Source organism: Haliaeetus leucocephalus, unplaced genomic scaffold, assembly GCF_000737465.1.
Source record: "Haliaeetus leucocephalus isolate CR32 unplaced genomic scaffold, Haliaeetus_leucocephalus-4.0 Scaffold0, whole genome shotgun sequence".
Classification (NCBI taxonomy): Eukaryota; Metazoa; Chordata; class Aves; order Accipitriformes; family Accipitridae; genus Haliaeetus; species Haliaeetus leucocephalus.
Window position 1 is genome coordinate 1531472 of NW_010972436.1, and position 19604 is coordinate 1551075.

The following is a 19604-nucleotide window of genomic DNA, read 5'->3' on the forward strand; positions in this document are numbered from 1 at the left end:
AACGTAAGAGGAGAGAGGAGTGGAAAGTGACTGGAGGCAGACAGAGGAATGGGAACCAGTCTGCGTATGGAGACGGGATTTCAGAGAAAGCCAGGGCTGGCTGAGCTTGTTTTTGAGAACTGACTTGATGTCACTTCCATGCAGAATTTGGAGCTCTGAACTGAAATTCAGCAAACAGAAGCCCAACTTTTGGCTCCTTTGGCAGGCTTTGGGACCTTTAGCAAGTCACTTAAAAGTTACCTGCAAAGGGTTTTATGAAAACTGGACTTTTTCTTTCCCTCTCCTTCGTGTTAAACAGAAGGTGGGATACAGAGGACTTAGTTTGCTAGTTTAGTTGCTTTCTCCTCTGCTTTCTCTTTTACTACTGGAGAAATCATGCACTGTCATTTATGGTCTTCAAGTCTTGGAGGACATGTCAGTATTCTTGGAGCATTTTATTTATTTCTATCATTTACACCTTAATTCACCATACAAGGAGATGGCACTTCGCTGAAATGAATGAGCTCTTGAAATCAAAGAGAAGTTTACAAAAACTAATGACTTTGAGAAGGACACTAAATAGTCTGGCAAAACAGTGCTTCCTTGCTCATTTTCTATTTTCCTGATTCTTCTGATACTAGACATTTTAGATTAGCTCTTACTTTACTTGTCCCGTAGCCTAGGTAGGCCTTTCATTTCGAATGCAAAAACAACCACAATCCACTCCCCCAATTTCTTAGAAACAAAACAAAATGCCCAAGTTCTTCCTATTCTCCACACAGAAGCCAAAATGTCTACCAGGCTTATTTTACCCCTTTGTATGTTCCCTTTAAGCTTCCTTTGCCTCAGTTTTCCTATCTGTAAAATGGAGCAAATATTTCTTGGTGCTGAGAGATCTGGAGGTAAAAATCTCACTCTCAGTGCTACATAATATGAAATTACAGATGAATCTCCACTAGGAGATCTATCTATTACACTTAGGATAAAACCTGGGCTTCAAAATGCTGAGAATTTCTTACATAAAAGGGCTGGTAACGACAGTCAAAATCATTCTCAAAAGCTATGATGCCTTGATTGGTGCCTACTCCCCATGGAGCTGTAAGTGGCGATACAGCATTGATAAAATGCAGAGTCTGATCTCTGAACAAGGACGACACGTCTCTGCTGCTCTGAAACGGACTCTGCGGGGCAGCCCCCGGGAGGGGAGGAAGCACTAGCTCAAGATTTCTGCTTCCCCTGGACCAGGGAGCATCCCTGCTACGGGACATCCTCGCACCGTGTTCCTCCTCTACAAACCCACACAGGACCCAGTCTCACCTCCCTGTCTCTCCTTTCCAAGCAAACAGCTCTGGCACAGAGCTGGATCCAGTCCTCCCCCAGACAACTCTTCCAGCAAAGGGGAGAGTGCAAGCAGAAGTGGTGATAACCTGACCCCAACCCTCGTGCATAGAAAAGGTGGGGTTTTTTTCAGCAAGTACGCCAGCTTATTTTATCTATCCAAGCAGCCTTCCTCTCAGTGCACAGCCCTTGCTACTCTGCCACCAGCTTGCCCCCTTCGTTGTCCCTTTCTCTTGCACACAGGTGCCCAGCAGCTCTGTCTGGAGACTCAACACAGTGGCTCTCAGTATTTCAAAGGCGAGGTGTCCCTGCTAGCATCTGAATAAGCCTTTGAAACACGAAGCCCTTCCCAACCAGATTCAACATAAGGACAATAAACCATCTCAAAATAAAGGGCTTTTTTTTTTCTCCTCCTCTCAGCACCCTTCAAAGCTGTTCTAATTCTGTTTCCCTTCATCACTGAACCGTTCTCTTCCCTCTCCTCCCGCCCGTATTTCAGCTTATTTTCCCTTCATCTTCTGTATGTGGCCTTGAAAATTAAAACGATGCCTCGTTCAGATTCCTTCGCCTTCCCCCAAGATTTTCCCTAGTTCATGATGTCTTGCATGTTTTCACTGATAAGAGTATGACTGGGAATCCAAATTCTTCTCCGATGCACTCTCCTGCCCTCTTCCCCCTCAGCACCACCCGACACTCACACGGGTTTGCCCGTTCAGTTATCTCCCTCAGCTTGCCCTAAGTGAGGCAGGGATGGGGGCTGGACACCAGCTCTGTGTCCATTTCTGGAACGCTAATTGTGACACTGCCTGGTATTTTGCAACTTCCAACAATTCCACGAACAACAAGCGATTAAGACGCGCAACACCTTCTTCCTAGGCTACAAGCAGAGGAGCTGAGGGCAACAAGATGTCTTCAGCAGTGTCACACTGTCAGCCTGGGGCTGAATCCGGAGGGGTGTTCAGGTTTCACATCACCAAGCCCTGTCCTCACAGGCACCATTTGTTGTGATCTCCCACCGGATGACCAAGAAGGCAAGGAGTGAGAGGGCTGGATACAGCAACTAACCCCCAATCCTTAAACCTCTTAGCTAGGAACATCAAACGCAAAACAAATGAGCTTGTTTAATCCTTAAGACGACAGGCAAGTCCATAAACTGTACGGCTCCGCCGAGCTTGACACTGCCTCCCAGCTAGCAGAAGACAGGAAAGGTCCCAGATGGCTCGTAACTGAGCGATCCATCTCAGCTAGCTGAGCGGGGAGACCAAAAGCATCTGACATGGAGTCAGACAAAGCATCTGACAGAGGCGGAAGGAGACCATCGATTCAGAGCCCCAACACAGGAGTCCCGTTCAGTCCCGAGACTGAGCTGTACTTTGATTAAGCAGATCAAGGATTTGTTCAGCCCAAGGTTTGATCCCTGTCTCTGCAATATCTAATAAAATCTGACTGGGGCTGGAGGTGCTGACTAACTTGCCCATTATTTTTATTGCTGGATATCCAGCTTTTCTTCTGAAGCCCATATGTGTAAGCACAGAGCACTTCAAGGAGGCCACTGAGTACTGCAATATGAATGCCAGCCTGAGAGTTCAGAATAGCTTTCCCTAGTCCAGGAGCCACACCAGTGGCCAAGTAGCTGGAGAAGTGACAAAGGGACAGCTGGACCTCACGCAGGAAGACCCAAATGAAACACTAACCCGAGAGGTAAAAGCAGTCCTTCCTTCACATCACCTCCCTGATGTCCGGCAGAGGGGGAAGCTATTTACAATTTGCTGAATACGTAAAATGCTTTTACCAGGTTGTTCTGCAAGGCCACTCTGAGTGCCGGGGTCAACCAGCACTCTTCCCCTCGGCGGAGCCCGTCTACGCAGGAGTCCTAACCGTGCTGGGAATACATCCCGGTGGTGGAGTCTTCCTGCAGGTGAGCAGTAGCAGGTAATGCCCTTACGTAGGCGTTTGAAGATACCACTGTGAGGGAAGGAGTCATGGATGAAAGCATAGCTCTAAAGAAGAGGCTGCAGAGATCCAGCCCAAGAAGAGTAAGTTTCAGCCAAGACTAGGTTCTATGTAGAAAAGCAAAGAGTTAGGGCTTGAAGTATGACTGTCAGAGCAATCCTGCTTAGAAACCCAGGCCTTTCAACCATGGAGAAGGAAGGAAGAATAAAGGCTGGAAGGACTGTGCTTCATGTGACTTGAAAAGGCATCATCATTTCTATAAGAAGACTCAGAGAGAAAATGAAAGCAAGTGATAGCAAGTTCACACTGTGGTGTTGCTATATGATGCAAAAGATGCATTACACATGCAAAGAAGGTAACAGAGAGGCTAAATGCTTTCTTGGTGTAACTCCACCAAAGACAAAGGAAATATCCCATCTAGCATATGGCTCCTTTGTTCTGAGCAGTCCCCAGAGTAAGTTGAGGTTCATGTACTCCTGTGTTTGATGGAAATAAACCTACATGGCTTCTACAAATGACGAGGGAGTGTCTAGAAATGTCAATGACACTCCACAGTAAAATCTCAGGTGGAGTGCTTAATTGAGGGTTTTCAGCACCTGCAAATTCAGAGACAAAGTTTGCATCACTGGGAATCCACATGAGGTCAGTCAGCACTAGAAGGATGCTCCTGCTTAGAAACCAAAAATATGCTGACAGGTAGATTGGAGCAGGTGGTGAGGGGCAGGTTTTGGAACTTGCCCTCAGGAGATGAGCATGCCCACCGCAATGGTTAAACACTGACTCTGCACAGTCCTTCCTGGCTCTGGGAGAGACTGTGTCTGAGACACAGAGTAAATTCTGTGCCAAACTGCACATTGTACAAATCTAGGTATCCTGGCCATGCTGCTCAAAGTGAAAATGCAAGTAGGTACTAAATATCTATTGTATGGTGGGAGATCTGAACAAACTTTATGGGAAATAAATAATTTTTTTTCCAAACTCACAAAAAGCAGCGTTGTTCAGTTTGCCTTTGCGAACAGAGCTGGGGGGAGGTCCCCCCCCATCCTGTGCAATCATACCTCTGCACTGCCTTTCCTTGGGACTCTCCAGCCTCAAAGTAGAAGCAGCATCCCTTAAAGTGTATTTCACCTCTGCTGTCCTGGCTCATGCTTCAGCCCACAGGGAGTAGGTCATCTTTCTGTTTGTGTCTCCTTGCCTTTCCCTTGTGATGGTAGAAGGCCAGAAAGCAGGGAGAAATCAAGGATACCATGAAGATTCAGCTTTTTCATAAGTTCCCTGATCTGAATGGACCAGTAGATATTTTTTTGTGTGCCACTCCCCACATGTAAAGGCTGCAGAATTTCTCCCAGAAACTGGATTAAGGTTTGTTTGCTCTCAAGTCACTGCATGTCAATTTGAATTTAACCTAGATCCTGTGCCAGGTGAGTCTGTTAATGTTACTGGGTCACTGCTTCTGAAGATCCTATTTCTAGGAGGGCATGGCCACATAGGACAAGTAGTAGCTGAAGAGCAGAGCCTTAGCCAGGTCCATTCAGCAGCCCATCCAAATGCATGTAGGCCTTGGAAATACACACCGAGGTCCTTACTGGCTAAGTGACCTAGAACTAAATTGCACCTACCATGTACAGGTTTTATACTTCCCATAATCCATCCTATGTCTTTCCCTTCTACTCTTGCTTTTGGTCCCCATGTGGGACAAGTGCAAGAGTCTTCATAAAAACAAAATCCTTCCTTGTTAGAAACAGGATATTCCCTCCAAGAAAATGCATTTACATATGGGAGGCTTGAGGAATGGAAGAGGCAATGGCACCACGTTTCTCACCTCTCTTCCAGGCACTGACAACAAACCTCCTTACAGCAAAGCAAACTTCACTTGTATAAATCCACGGGGCTTATAAACTGCTTATTAAGTTCTCATCACGGACACACTTCTCTCCTTCCATCCCCACCAGCCCTAAGTGATATCACACAGCCAGTTTATGTTGGACCGCTGACACTTTTGGAGCAGCGGCTCCTTTTTGTTCAGGGTGAGGAAGTAATGCAGCATGACAGACCCTGAATCTGACAAAATCTGAATCTGAGACCTTGAGCCTAAGAGATCCAGGTGCTGCCAAAAGCTGTAAAACATGGCTCAAGAATGACTCAAGAGCTTAAAATGTATAGAGAGACCAAGTAAGAGGGAAGATACAGAAACGGTTTTCTGTGCTTTTGGGCACACTGGTTTGGGGAATTTACTTTGAGAGATCTGTGGATGAGAACATTATCCTACACTGGGTATGTATATCTCTAGGAATCAATCCCGAGCATATTTTTTGAGCAAAAGAGAATAACCTGGCTGACTACTATGTGATCCTGCCACCAACTCTTGGTGAAAATCAACTAGCTGGGTTCCTGAGATTCCTAGAAGAAATCCAGGTAAAGTAGTTTGCTTCCCTGGTATCTGTGTTGACCTAACACCTGTTTTTTGTAGGGTCTCAGCTTGCAATGCTGACAGTCATCAAGTCTTATACTTACGATTATCAGCAAGATAAAGTAGATAAAATTATAGAAGGAATGGGCATCCATCACGTAGTACATGATCTCCACCCACCCTTCCAGTGTGATCACCTGCAGAGACAAATGAAACCAAGAGAAATAGGAGGGAAGTGGGCTTCCAGAGTTCACTCCTCAGTGTATATGGGCAGATACTGGCAGGGCTCGTACAACCCAAGGAAGGCGAGAAACAACAATACATTTCAAGGAGACCAAATTTCCATTCCAGGAAATCAGCGTGGTGCTGCTTGGTGACACTGGCATACTGTCAAGGCCTGTGAGATCATGCTAGCCCACAGCAGGAATATTTCATTAAAATAGTTCATTTCCCTGGATCGCAGCAGGGGAAAACCCGCAGCAGGTTTCTGTGCCCCTTGGACTGGACACCACGTACAGCCGGCGGAAAAGAAAAAAGGCACGGATTTTAGCTCCCATCTGCAACGCGTGCTGGGAATTTAAAAAAAAAAACAAAAAAAACCACAAAAATGGACTCCTTTGCTATAGTGATTTGGATTGAAGGGAAAACTGGTACAAGTTAGCCTGAAGGGTACAGCTGGTTTCAGCAAGGGCCTAGAACAGCTTTATGTCCCTCCCCATCTTCAGGAACACCGTTCGTGGTGTGCACTCTGTCTCTCCTGCTATAGTAGTTACAAGGCCCTTTTCTCTCTGCAGCTGTATCATACCGTGCAGAAACCATCATGGGAGCACAGAAAGACTGAGTTGGAAAAAAGGAAAAAATAGCCTCCTAACAAGGCTCAAGCTAACTCAGTCTTACCTGAAATATCACAATCCAGGCATACCCGATGTTGTCAAAGTTGATGGCACCCTTGTGCGGGTTAGCATTGCCTGTACGGCACACGTTGTAGTACTGGTTCCAGTTGACACACATGCCACTGATGTTGAACTCTTGCCGGACTGAGTTGTAGTAATAATAATCGTCCTTGTCCAAACAACATTCATGCCCCCGCTCCTTCAGTGGGGGTATCTCATGACAGCCCATAATTCCATTGTCTCCTGACAGCGAGCAGATAAAGGGCATCTCATCATCTTCCTCAGGCTGGTAATAAGGGGGCAGGACAATGTCACCTTGTCTGCAAGGATAAAAAAAACCCCACAGTCATACAGTTCCTGTAACAGACAGTTTCCCATTAGCAACACTGGTGGAGCTGGGAGCTCCCAGCCTAACAGAATGACTGCACTGGGTAAGGGATTTCCAGATTTATTGCCTCAGGAGAAGGGAAGGGAAGACAGGGCTCCTGGGAAACAGGGAAGTTCCAGGGTGAGTCCCCAGTTTTCAGAGCTTTGCCTGCCCCAAAATCACCCCAAGCCAAATGACACAATCTGCTTGCATGGAGATGAAGAAAAGCTAGAATACAGAGATTTGCATTCTGTTCACTCTCCCCATTAGCATCAAAGCTAAATCAGATGCAGTGATATTAAGGAAGTTCATCAGGCTTTACTGTGATGTGCTCATGTATGTAACCGTTGATGGACATGTTTTATAACATTTGGCAGCGAACCTTCTGTACTTCTAAAAAAAAAATCCAGTTCATGCATAATTAAGGTTGCACAGCAAAGCCTTAAAATCAGGAAATGCAAAGTTAAAATTGACTTAACCTTAACTTTGACTCCTCCTTGACAGTTAGCATTATGGGTGCAATGTTTCATGCCAAGTTCACGTGCTTTTTCTCAAATAATGCAAGTACCTTGCAAATGCATGAATAATTAAAATCATCTGTGCTTGCTTAGCTGGAGATGAGCTAATGATCAGAGAAGTGAAAGGTGGAGATTTAAAATTTTCCATTAAACTTTATCTGGTGCATTCCTTGCTGTGCTACAATACACAACTTTCACATCGCATGAATGCAGACTTTTTCACTAAGTGTCATTGGAAGAGGACAGGTGTTGATGAAAAAGAACAGAGAGAAAGTCTCTGATTCCAAACTAAGCTGGACTAAACCACAAAGATCTGTCGTAACACATCCACATCATTGGTGAACTGAGTGCCTGCAGAATTCATTTCTCTAGTAATGGTCAGGCAAAGATTTTCTAGTATCTGCCGCTTTGCAGGCTGTGGCCCCAATCCACTTCTCACTTGCATCAACTCTGCATGGATGTAATTACACTCATTAAAGTAGTACTACCCCTATTTACATAAAGGACAATCATCCTAAACATTTGGTTTTCCCCAAGGAATATATAAACACAGTAAATGGCTGCTTTAAACAGTTCCTACTCTCCGACCCCACTGCTGTTCTGCAGATTGTATTTTCACACTTTTTTTTTTTTTCCCATTTGAGATGATCTAAAGCTTCAGAATTGTTTATTCAGTCTAAACTGATCTACAGCTTTAGGTTTTTCTAAGCAGTCTAAACTGACAGGACGCCTAAGATTAGTATACGGTTTTAAGAAAACATTTTAAAGCCTGAGCTCTGCTAAAGCCAGAAAGTCAACAGGAGGAGCTGTGCCCTAGAACTGGTGCTCTGCTCCCCGGGAGGGTGACCGGAGAACTGGCAGCAGGCAGGAGCTTTCCCATCCCACTGCCTCTAGGGAGGAGCAGAGCCAGGCTCTGCCAGCTCCTCCCTGACACCCCCAGGATAAACCTCAGATACCTGTGACCGACCCCTCTGCGGCTCCAGGCTCTCTTTGCCAGAACTGTGCCCACATTTCCCCACGAATTTTTTGTCCCATTCAAGCAGCCGTTCTTTGTTTTCAGATGCTCTCAATTCTACAAACCCAGCTGTAGGACACCTCTCCCAACAGCCCTCCATCCCCTCCCCATGGCACCTCCCACGTGCAGTTCTGCTCCTGAAGTTTTCCAATAATTTCTCAGTGTACCTCCAAAGCCTCCGGAGGTAATGCACTGCTGTCCAAACAGTGACCTCAGCTCCATCTTGGAAGTGCCAAAGATGTGAAGACAGACTAGAACCAGCTGCCTTTGCCTTCCCTCCCTTTTCACCGCAAGACGTGGCCAACGCTCTGCACGCTATCACCCTACAGCCGTTTGGAGTAAGCGATACATAGAGAGCCTGGCAGCAGAGAACAAGAGAGCAGGGAAGGGGAAAAAGAAATGTCTCGTCTCCCAGGCACTCACATTGTGAAGTTCTCCTCCATGAAACAGCGGTTGCGGAGCAGCCCAGCCCACAGCTGCACCCCGATGATGCCGAAGATGAAGAAGACAAAGAAGCAGAGAAGAAGCACGTTCCCCAGCATGGGCAAGGTGTCCAGGAGCAAGTTCACAAGGATGCGCATGCCTGCAGGGGAAGAAGAGAACCAGAAGGAGCAAGTGTGGGATGGAGAGAAAGAGAAAGGGAGAAAAGGAAGGGAAGGAGAAGGAAAGGAAAGGAGAATTTAGGAGACACACACATGGGGGGGACGGGGAGGGGGAAAGCCACATGAAGATAAAAGCAGAGTGTCAGAAATTATTTATTACCCAAACCAGGCTAGATTTATGATTGTTGCCCTTTCCTGTCCTAACCTCTACTGACAGGCAGCCAGCAGAGCTGCTGTGATGCCATGATCTCTTAACCCTAGGCCTCTGTCTGCAGCAGCGAAAAGAAAAGGGAATGAGACTTCTGGTACCATCAGCTATCTGACTGATATCCCTCCCTCCCCCTTCCCTGCAGATGGGCAATGGAGTGACAACTCTGTCCCAAAGGTGCACAGCAGTTCAACAGCTCCATCCTTAGACAGCTCGGACCGAAAGTCATCCCAGTTCAACAACGGCATGCTGCAACCTGTGAGCATTGCACTGACGCACCAAGGCCAGCCTGCCTAGTAGGATGGACCTCTCCAACACCCATAAACTGGCATAAATTGGTTTTCTTAGTGACAGTATCATCGGGGGACAATCACGGAGCCCACACTCCTCTCTTGGCTAGACCTCCTTCCCCAAAAGGGCTGGAGCACACAAGCAGCAGGCACAGCCCAAAATGCTGTTGGCACAGCACCTCTGGCCAGTGCCAAAAAGTTTCCAAAAACCTTTTACTTTTTATTTTTAATTACCTAATGAATTATTTCTGTGGTTTTATTTCTCCCTCAGCTCTTCAGCTCACACAGCCACAAGTAGGGATAAAGATAGGCTCGTTTCTCCATGGAGCTAATGACTTTTCCTCTGCTCTCCAGGGATGGCAAAAGTCTAAAAATCCTTCTGAGCACCACCGTACCGCCTTTAACCCCCCACACACCTCATGTGGTCTTCTCTCCTTGCCTCCACGGAGGTCCCTCCCCCAGGGAGCTCCTTCACTGAAGATGTTCCATGTAGGCCAGCAAATAATTAGCTAATTAGGTATTTATAACCAGTTCATTACTTCAGATGGCAGTGGAAGGGGAAAGAGGAGGGAAAGATAAGATTAGGATTCTCTGACAGCCCTTTGAGGCACAAGTTAATCCCCCTTGTGTGCCCAGCGTCATGTAATTAGCCACATGATGCTGTGCATTATGCTCTATCTCTATTCCCCGGGCTGCTCACGCCGCGGAGAGGGGAGGGAAGCGATGCCTGCGGGGGCCACGCAGGCGTGAGGAGAGGGAGAAGGGTTCCTGGTGTGGGACATCGGACTCGTTTAGCTCAGGAGGGAATGTTCTGGGGACAGATGAGGGTGGGAGAGACGAGAGTGGTATTTGTGCATAGGTGGTGTGTAAGGAAGGAGAAGATGCTCAGTGATGGTTACATGGGATCATGAAGGACAAGGAACGATGGCATTAGCTCTGAGGCCAGGCTGTGGAGCAGCAGCGAAGCCCTGCTTGCCTGACTGCCCAGCTGTATCACTAGTCACCGGTTAAGGCAGTTTCTAGACAGTACATCAGTAACTCAGCAGTGCAGGGGCACAGCTCCAGCTGCTCACTGGGGATCGCAGACATGCCATGAGTCACCGATCGCTTTCTGATCTGTCACCGCACAAAGCCCAACAGCACGGCCACGCTGCTGCCGCTGTGACCTGCCAGGCTCTGGAGCAACACTCTGCGCAACGCTTCGGCTTTAAGGCCACACACCCTCACTGCAGTGCAGCATTAACGTCGCTTCACAGCACGAGCTCGGTAGTTCCCATAAACCGTCCTGGTCAGTGCATCAGGGAGAGCCAAGTGACGCGGGAAGCTGTGCCAGCAGTGCTGCAAGAGGGGTGATGTTTTTCAGATCAATTGATGCTAGCTCCATCTCGGAGCAGGGGTAACGGGAAGAATGAGACTGCTCTTACACTGAAACGCAGAACAGATAGAACAGACATCCCCACCAGAATTTTACAGACAGCACACTTGTTGGCAAAAATTGATTTTGTCCGCGTGCCAAGAGAAGACAAGTGACTTGCAAAACTTGCCTGCCTTTTCCTTGGAAACATCCTGCCTGCCCATACGTTCTCCATCCTGACTCTCAGAGGGGCTACTAGCGGTACAGGATTGTGCTACCCACAGCTCCAGGATCATAGCGCTTGCCCTCATGCTAGGCCCTCTGGGGTACCTGGGCCCATAACCCAAGAACTGGCAAGTGGCCCCATACCAGGCAGGTGGCCACCAGGCAGATGGCCCCAGCGCTTGGCATCTTCTCCACATCTCAAAGAATTTCAGCATTGGTGGGTTCCATCTGAACTCCAAATGAAACCCAATTTTTATTTTTTAAAAATCTCCCAGTTGAACAGAGTCATCCTCTGCCCATTGATGCTGAATGCAGATACGAGATTGGCTCTTCCAAAAGCAAGAACACTGAAGCTTCAGCCATCCAAACATCAACTGCAATTCTCCTACGGGCCAACCACCTCTAAAACAAATCCATCACTTCGTGCAAAGCCTCTTTTGCTTCATGCCCTAAACCGCAAAGCAATCGCTCTGGGAACCCATTTTTGACCAGAGGCATCAGTTTTCCATCAGATGGACCTCCACTTCTGAATTCACCCAGCTACTGGAGGTACTTCAACTACTACTTCCACATGGATGAAAGGCACAGTGTAAATCCAAGCTCAGTACCTTTGTCCTCCCCATTGTTTGCCTGCAATACTCGTGCCGGACTCCCTGAGCCCTGTCCTCTGCTATGGCATTTTGGCAGTGCCCCTCCCTCACCTCTGCCAGCCCCTGTGGGCACTTTGGGGAGAAGCCCTCACAGCATCCCCATCCCCCTGAGCTAGCAGCCCTGTGTGGGTCTGTCCACACATGGGGTTTTGCCGTCCCCTGGAAAGGACGAGCTGGTCCAGCAGCCACGCTAGAGCATCTGCTGCGGGTCTCCAGGGAAGGACCCTCGCTGCCAGGTGTCGGAACGCTTTCGGGGGCACGAGGGGATGAGCCCCACTCAGGCAGGACCCACAGAGCAGTTTGTTTCGGGGTCTGCGCAGCCTGACCAGGAGCAGGTTGCAAACAGTCCCTGGTTCCTCAAGCATTCACGAGGTGTGGGGGAAAGAGGGAGAAAGGCTGAAAAGCCTAAGGATGGAGGGTGATGATTTACTGCAGAACCTGGTGGCTCAGATCACAAGGTCTCTACAGCAGCTGCAGGGCAATGGAAATGGGCAGAAGGCATATTTGTCAGTGCAGCTTTGGGAGCACCCTGCCCTGGAGAACTGGAACCCCCCTCTTTTCCAAGGGGCCTTCACCGGACAAGCCCCCACCCGCAGCAACACCAGTGCATCTTGCATGACAACTTCTGGAAGGTGCTGGAAAGCCAGTTCTTCAGCAAAATCCTGCTGCTGCCTCCTCCCTACCTTCTGCCACCTCCTCTGCCCCTTTACTTTTCTCTTGCTGTGCCTACATCTCCTCTCTGCCTCTGCATCGCTCCGCAGCGTACGTGCGCGTGTCTCCTGGCCTCCCTCCCCACTGCTGCCTTTCCCCGTTTGTCCTTTACCATCGGCAGAGCAGAAGCCACGCTGGCTCACAGCAAGGAGGGAATATGAAAGGGACAATGACCTTTTCTGAAGCAGCCTTTGAAAAAAGGAGATGTTCCCTGAGAAGAGAAAGGAAGAGGGGCTGGGCAGTCTGGAGGAAAAGCAGGGAGGGAGAGCACTGATGAAGCAACATTCAGCAACCAAACAGGCTCCCAGGGCATCAAATATGAAAAGGTTTTGCTCTTCAAGGGGAAGAAAAGCCAGAAACATGAAATATTCATGAGTGCCAGGTGTGGGCTCTGAAAGGCCTTTTCTCTTCCCCACTCACCCTCACGAGGAGACCAGGGGAAAGGAAGAAACGAAACGGCATCGGCTGTGAGCATCCAAGGAAGGATCCTCACCAAAAGATGCTCAGATAAGGCTTCCCTGCTGCTCACCCATGCCCTTGGGCAAGGGTGCTCGATGGGACCTCCCTGGCAGGGCTACTCCTGGTAGGATATCCTGCAGGAGCAAAGGCAGGAGCACAACAGAGATGTGTTCACTGCTCCAACACAGCGTGGATGTCAGGGTGAAAGTACATCGCAGGCATGAGAAGCGGTGGAAGGGCGAGAGGAGTGCTGGGGAGCGAGCTGTCAGAGGGAAGCACAGGGCTGAGCAAAGCCAAAAGATGGAGCCAAGTCACTGAACTCCCTCCTGGGTTCGGGCAAAGCAAATCCTCTGCCTCGCCCCAGCGGCATCCAGAGGCCCTTCCTGACAAACTCTGCAGACTCTACAGTGACCGTAGCTCCCTCCAGACACTTGCCATCAACCCTGATTAGCCTGCCCGTCGCAGCTCAGCAGACTCGCCCAGCATGTACCAGCCCCAGGGAAAGCATAGTAGCAGTGGTGAGGAGCCGGGGCAGGGCTGGGGAGGAGGTGAGCACGGTGCAGGTGTGCCCAGCAGCTTCTTACCACCACATCCCCCTGCTCCTGCCCGGCTTCACTCTGTCCCTTCACCTGCCTCTTTCCAAGACTGAGGACCAACAGCTGAGCTGATCCACTCCCTAGCACTAATCACCCCGTGCTCTGAATGGGGCACTGGCTCAGGAGAGGGTGAGAAACCCTGTTCTCTCTGGTTTCTTATCTCTCACCCACCTCTAAGGCTTTCAAGTCCTCCCCAGCTCTACAGCGAAGGACAAAGCTAACGCGTCCGGAGTCAAAAGGAGACAGCAGTCTGAGGCAATCGTTCCCTTACTTAGAGTAAACCAGATTGAAGAGAACATAATTCTCAGCACCCACCTTCCCTGCATCATGGGCCAAGCCACCAGTTGTCATTTTAACTGGAGCAAAAGCAAATCTCTTCCCCATCAGCCCTTGTGACTGTAGCTGGCAGGACATTTTGCAGAGTGCAGAGACTGAAGCATCATTCTGTCCCTCAGCCAGGCCGCTTGTCCAAGCGTGCCTTCTTTCCTTCCTCCCCTGCCCCAGGACACATGGCAGTCCACCCGGCTAGCATGGGGTTGGCAGGATTTTCCTGTCCATGCTCCTTTACAGGAATTTTCAGAACTGAGGAACCATTCCAGCAGATAGATTGCATTTGTGCAGAAAGAACACAGAGAGAGATGCACCTTTTTTTTGCGGCCAACCCCTGTAGTTAAAATAACCTCAGTTTGCGTGCACAGTACAAGCTGGTGCTCCAACTTGTGGCCCTCCTCACTAATCTCTTGCTGATCCGAGACTTAGCTGCCATTTCACACATTGCATTCATTTACATCAGCTAAAATATGGGGCCAAACTACGGCAAAGAGAACCCTATCAACTGTGCGTGCAACAGTAGATGCACTGCCAAGTTTGTCGTTATAACCCACAGCTTCTCTCACCGCTCAGATCTTTCTCCCTTTGCTGCATTCCTCCTAACTGAGGCCTCACCTGCAAACATGTGTAAGCGAGAGGGGCTCGGCTGGAAGAGCTGGTGTGCAGCTCCAGAAGTCTTCTCCTCAAGCTGCAAAGCCAGCCGGACTCATGTGGCAGACTGTCAGCCCCAGCTCTGCACCAATGCAAGAGAGAGCGTGTCCAGATGGCTGGCCTGACCCAAATGAAATGAACCCTATGGAAAAACAGGTCCAGTTGACAGTACAAGTAGTGAGAGATCTTAAGCCAGCTCCGCTGCTAAGGAAAAGCTGCCCCAGATGCAAATGTGAAACACTGGCCTTGTTCAGAAGCAAGCAAAGGCTTTCCATTGACCTCTCTGCCAGGTTCCCAGTGCATTTGTAGGATACATTTAGGGTTGGGGGTTTGGCGCTTGCAGGTTGTCAACATATCCCATAGTTTAGTAATGCCACCAAGTTCCTCACCAACGCCCCACACTTGCCTTGCGGACAAGCAAAGCTTTCTAGCATCTCTGACTAGTTCAGACACCTCATTCTGCTCAGCCCGTTGATGACCTAACCTCGAATTATCCAAATTCTTGACACTTCTCAGCTTGACCACAGAAAATACCAAAGCATGACATTTCCAGCACTTATAAAGCTTCAGCCAGTACAAAAAGCTGTCATTCATTTTCTCAGTGGCATGGGCACATCAAGCCTCACCTTGGTGCAGCGACTTCCCTTAGGATACTGAGTCAAGTTCAGGCATTAAGTGTCCTCGGTCCTTACCTCCAAAGTACTCCTCAGCTTAAGCCTGAGGTAGCCAAAAGAGAGGCTGAAGCTCCAGCAAAAAACCTGTTGGTCAGAGCTTCACCCTGCTGGGACAACAGATCTCCTCCAGAGTAGGTTTAAAGCGTACTGATATAAGAGAAAAAAGCACTCTCAAGCTTGTTCTGAGGCTGCAGAAACAATTCCCTTGGGAGCCAGGGACTAGCACAGACCTCACTGCTTTTCACTCTGAGAACAAGGCGCTTACCTTAGATGGATCAGGTCAGGGCAGTGCAAGCATCAAAAAGAAAAGGAAAAGGAGGAAAAAAAAATACGCCACTTACAACACCTCCCAACACACACTCAGCTAAAACAACTGCCAAAAAAAGAGTACAAATGAAACCCCAGACATGCTGTTTTCCTTGGGGGAAGATGAGAAGACAAACACGTAGGCACTGCATAGCCATGATGCTCAGCACACCGAAGGGGACTCAGGTGCCAAGTCCAGGGCTGATCTCAATATTCTGAATCCCTCAGAGCTTTCCTTCCCACTTGCCCATCAAACATCACATGCACATCAAGACAGTAGGGCCCTCCTAGTGAGAGTTAGCATACAGAAGCATCAGCAACCTCGAAAATTATAATTCCCTTTAGCGTAGTATATAGCAACAAGTCCCATGGAGCCTAGGCCTGGCTCACACCACAAATAGTTATTGCCACGTTTCTTTGCTAGAGACCTGCAGTAAATCTTACAGAGAAACAGGCCCAGCTTCCAACACAGGGTAATGAAGACCTCTTCATAAAAGATTTTTTTTTAAAGAGAATATCAAGGTGTCAAAAGCAAAAAAACCCCAAACAAACAAACAGAAAAAACCAACCTTTAGAGAATGCTATAAGAAATATACACCAAGGTCATGGAAAATGATCTTCTCACCAGATCATAAATAACACCAAAAAGGAACTGTGGCTTGAAGGGTCAGACTATAGTTGCATCTTCTAAGTCTTTCACAGAAGACGGGTGGTCTAAACAGCAGTCCCAAACTCTCATATTTCATAGCTTTGTCCAAGATGCACAAGACCCAGTGCATAAAACAGTTCCTTCCTGCTAAGCTGGAGCCTCACCAGCTCTACAGAAGGACAATAAACCAGAGCCATACCAGCTGGAGCTGCCCGGTGCTTTGAAGAAGCGAGCCCAGAGGTGAGGCTTCCTAATTGCAAACCTGACCCCAGGGTTACAACAGCCTCAAGAACGAGGGCAAAATCAGAGCATTTACCTTGATACCTAAACGCTGACATCTCTGGAAAAAGAGACGCCTCAGCCCGAGCTTTGCTGTGATCCAGAAAGGAGGAGAGATCTGAGCTCTGCAGCAGCCTGCACCCTATTAGGGATGCTGTGAGCCCAGCTGAGGTCCACGGACAGCGACAGAAAGCTCATCCACCACAAGCGCTCCCATTCAGCCTGTGCCACTGTAGCACGGTTGGTAGCCACATAATCTGTGACGTGAGCAGAAAAGGACGCAGGCAAAGGTCTCGGTCAGGAGCCCCCTTCTTCACTCTCTCACCCCATTAACCCCTTGCAAGCTGTGGGCTGTTAAGTAATGTTGTCTTGCAGAGTGATGCCAGGTGTTAGATTATTTCTTAGAAAGGTGTCTCTGAGGGATTGCTGTTGTTCTGTTCTTTTTTCTAACACTGAACATCTAATAAGCAACACCTACTACCACCTGCTACTGTTGTTCATTCACTGAACATCTCATTTTTTCCCCATTTATCACTGCAATGATGATTGCATTCACTTTCAGTGAAAACTCTATTAAAAACACACAGTGCCAGCTTTTCTTTCAGAATTGCAGGGGTCACCCAACACCGGGGACAAAAGGTAACTCCATTGCTGTGGCTGCGAGCTACTTGCCTCTACTCTATAAATACCCTTAAGTTCTTTACACATCTCTAGTGCTGTGTAAGTAGGACAGAATAATGCAAAATATTATGTAAAACAGTGTTAATGCAACTTCTGGTTAAGATTTAAGGGAGCTGATTTCCTCTTGCTGTCACTAGCATGAATCATGTTTCTTTCTACTGCAGGCAGTGACGTGATGTTAGGTGAAATGTGTGCGAAGAGGAGAATCAGGCCCGAAATACACAAAGATTGAGAAATTTAAGGTTATGGTTGTAAATTGCCCTGCCCACACACACGAAGTATAATTTGCATTAGTGTAATATGACATTATCTTTCACCCCATAATACACTGTCATTATTGCTCACATTTCCATGGTATCCATTGCTTGATAGGTCCCATGGGACAGATTTTGCAAAACAGCTCAGCTCCCTTTTAGGCAGCAAAATACGTGGCTGGGCTTTCGAGGGCGCTGTGTACACTGGAGGCTGAGCTTGTTTGAACAGGCAGCAAAATTGTCACAACGGGAGCTGTGAGGCACTGAGCATTTTTTAAATTCTGGCTATGCAGGTTCCCCTAGAGGAGAAGGGAGAAATAAAGATTCCAACAAAGGTCTCTTTATGACTCGTTTTTGGTTTGGTTTTTTTTTCCCAGGCTTGCTTTACTTCCAATAACACAAACTCCGAAGTGCTGTTGCTAACTGTTGTGATTTTTATCGGGAGTCTTGGGATGCGTGGCATAAACCTTCAGGCGTGAAATCTTGCTATGACTTGACAATCTCAGATCACAGTAAAAAAAAAAAAAAAAAAAAAGAGTAGTTTCTATTCCTCACTACTATGGGGGAAAAATAGGACTACAAGATCTGAGTCACAGGTCTAAAGGTCTGAAAGCCACGAGAAAAATAAAAATACTCTGTGATTTTTTGTCCTTTTCTTTTTTCAAATCTCATGGTTTTAAACCATCTGACAACCTACAAAAGCACACAATTTATGACTTTTGAATATGTATTTATAATAAGGGTGAAGAATCGAGCCGACTGGTTCAGAGAGGGAAAGATGACTTTCTCCCATAACCTGTGACTGCAAAAAAGGGACTAAGCAATGTGTGGTACAAAACAAGGCATTACCAGGTCTACATTTCCTGTATTTCAGTGTTCCCCAGCTCCCTGCCATGATGCTACACTAACACAGGGATACAATTTTCTTTTTGTTTTAGTTTTTCTCTCCCAAATTTACTTTGATTTAAGCCCATTTAAATACGTGGCAATACATTACACACTGTGGAATGCACGTGAAAAACAGCACTGAGATCAGACAAGTCAATAAAATTAGAGCCTGTCTTCAGTGACTGAAGACTTTCTCCAGCAATACGAGATACAGGTCTGTTACAGCCCACTCAGTTTGTTAAAAAGCCCCAGAGAAGCATTGATTTGCAAACCCATCCAGCATATTTATCTGAGAGGCAATAGACTTTCTTTGTACTAGTCCTCGCCCTTGTTTTGGTTTTGATTTCCTCCCCTATCCCCCTCCCGCCCCCCCCACTTTCTCTGCATTATCCTACACACAGAGGTGGATCATGCCCTCGCATGCGGTGCCCAGCAAACCCTGCCACTTGCCTCCTGTGCATTGCTCCTTCGAGCCCCACTCCTTCTTTGCTCTCTTCTCCTCTCTATTGATCCTCACGCTCCTCTGCTCCCCCTCGCACTGTTTCCCCGTACCCTGAACACATCTGTCTGATTTAGGAGTCGACTGACTTGATGTAAGAGCTGCACACACAGGGAAGTGCAGCTCTGAGCTACATTTCCATCTCTGATCTGCCCCCCTCGCCGAGGAAAGGCATCCTTTAATGGCCTGCTCCAGGCATAAATCACATCGCTCTCTTCAGTGCTTCACTCCACTTGGCTAGGAGATGGGGTTGGAAGAGAGGATAGAGACTGAACTCGACCCCGTCGGTCGAGTCCATCCCCTGTAGGCTTTTCTCTATCCTTTCACTGCCCGCCTGCCTGGGACAGAGCTTACAGAAAGCTGGCAGCTTCATCTTTGAATGCATTGGAGTCGCACATAGCCTGAGAAGGGCACAAAAAGGGCTTTTTGACCTCTTAACTTTTGTGTATGGATGCTGCAAGAGAACATCACTCTTGTCCCTGTACCAACCTGCGCAGGACTGTGGCTGTGCATGGATAAACCTGTGCGTGTACACATTTGCACATGGTTGTAAGTATGGTTTGTGTGCCACTGAGATGTGATAATAAATATTTACAGAGCAGCTTATATGAAGAGCTGCGGATGGGGTAAGTCTAAATATTTGGAAAATACAACAATATCTGAGTTTCAGTTATTGCTTCACAAACGAAGCCGTGAAGGGAAAAAATATACTTCCAAAAGAGTGAGATGGAAGAGTACATTTTGTAACGGGAATCAACGTTGGAAGAGAACAAGCAAGTGACGGTCCTTTTCAGAAAGACTGAGGCATCTGAAGCAAAGACCCTG

The 19604-nt window shown here is 47.8% G+C and overlaps 1 protein-coding gene across 1 annotated transcript in view; it reads right to left on the reverse strand.

Annotated features, from left to right (window-relative positions):
- CACNA1I (calcium channel, voltage-dependent, T type, alpha 1I subunit) overlaps nucleotides 1–19604 on the reverse strand; it is a 156363-nt gene that overhangs the window by 44644 nt on the left and 92115 nt on the right. Inside the window, exons 5-7 of the mRNA XM_010562332.1 lie at nucleotides 8897–9056; nucleotides 6578–6893; nucleotides 5785–5877 (exon numbers count right to left, since the gene is read on the reverse strand). Coding sequence (XP_010560634.1) covers nucleotides 5785–5877; nucleotides 6578–6893; nucleotides 8897–9056 — 569 coding nt within the window. The remainder of the gene's footprint in view (nucleotides 1–5784; nucleotides 5878–6577; nucleotides 6894–8896; nucleotides 9057–19604) is intronic.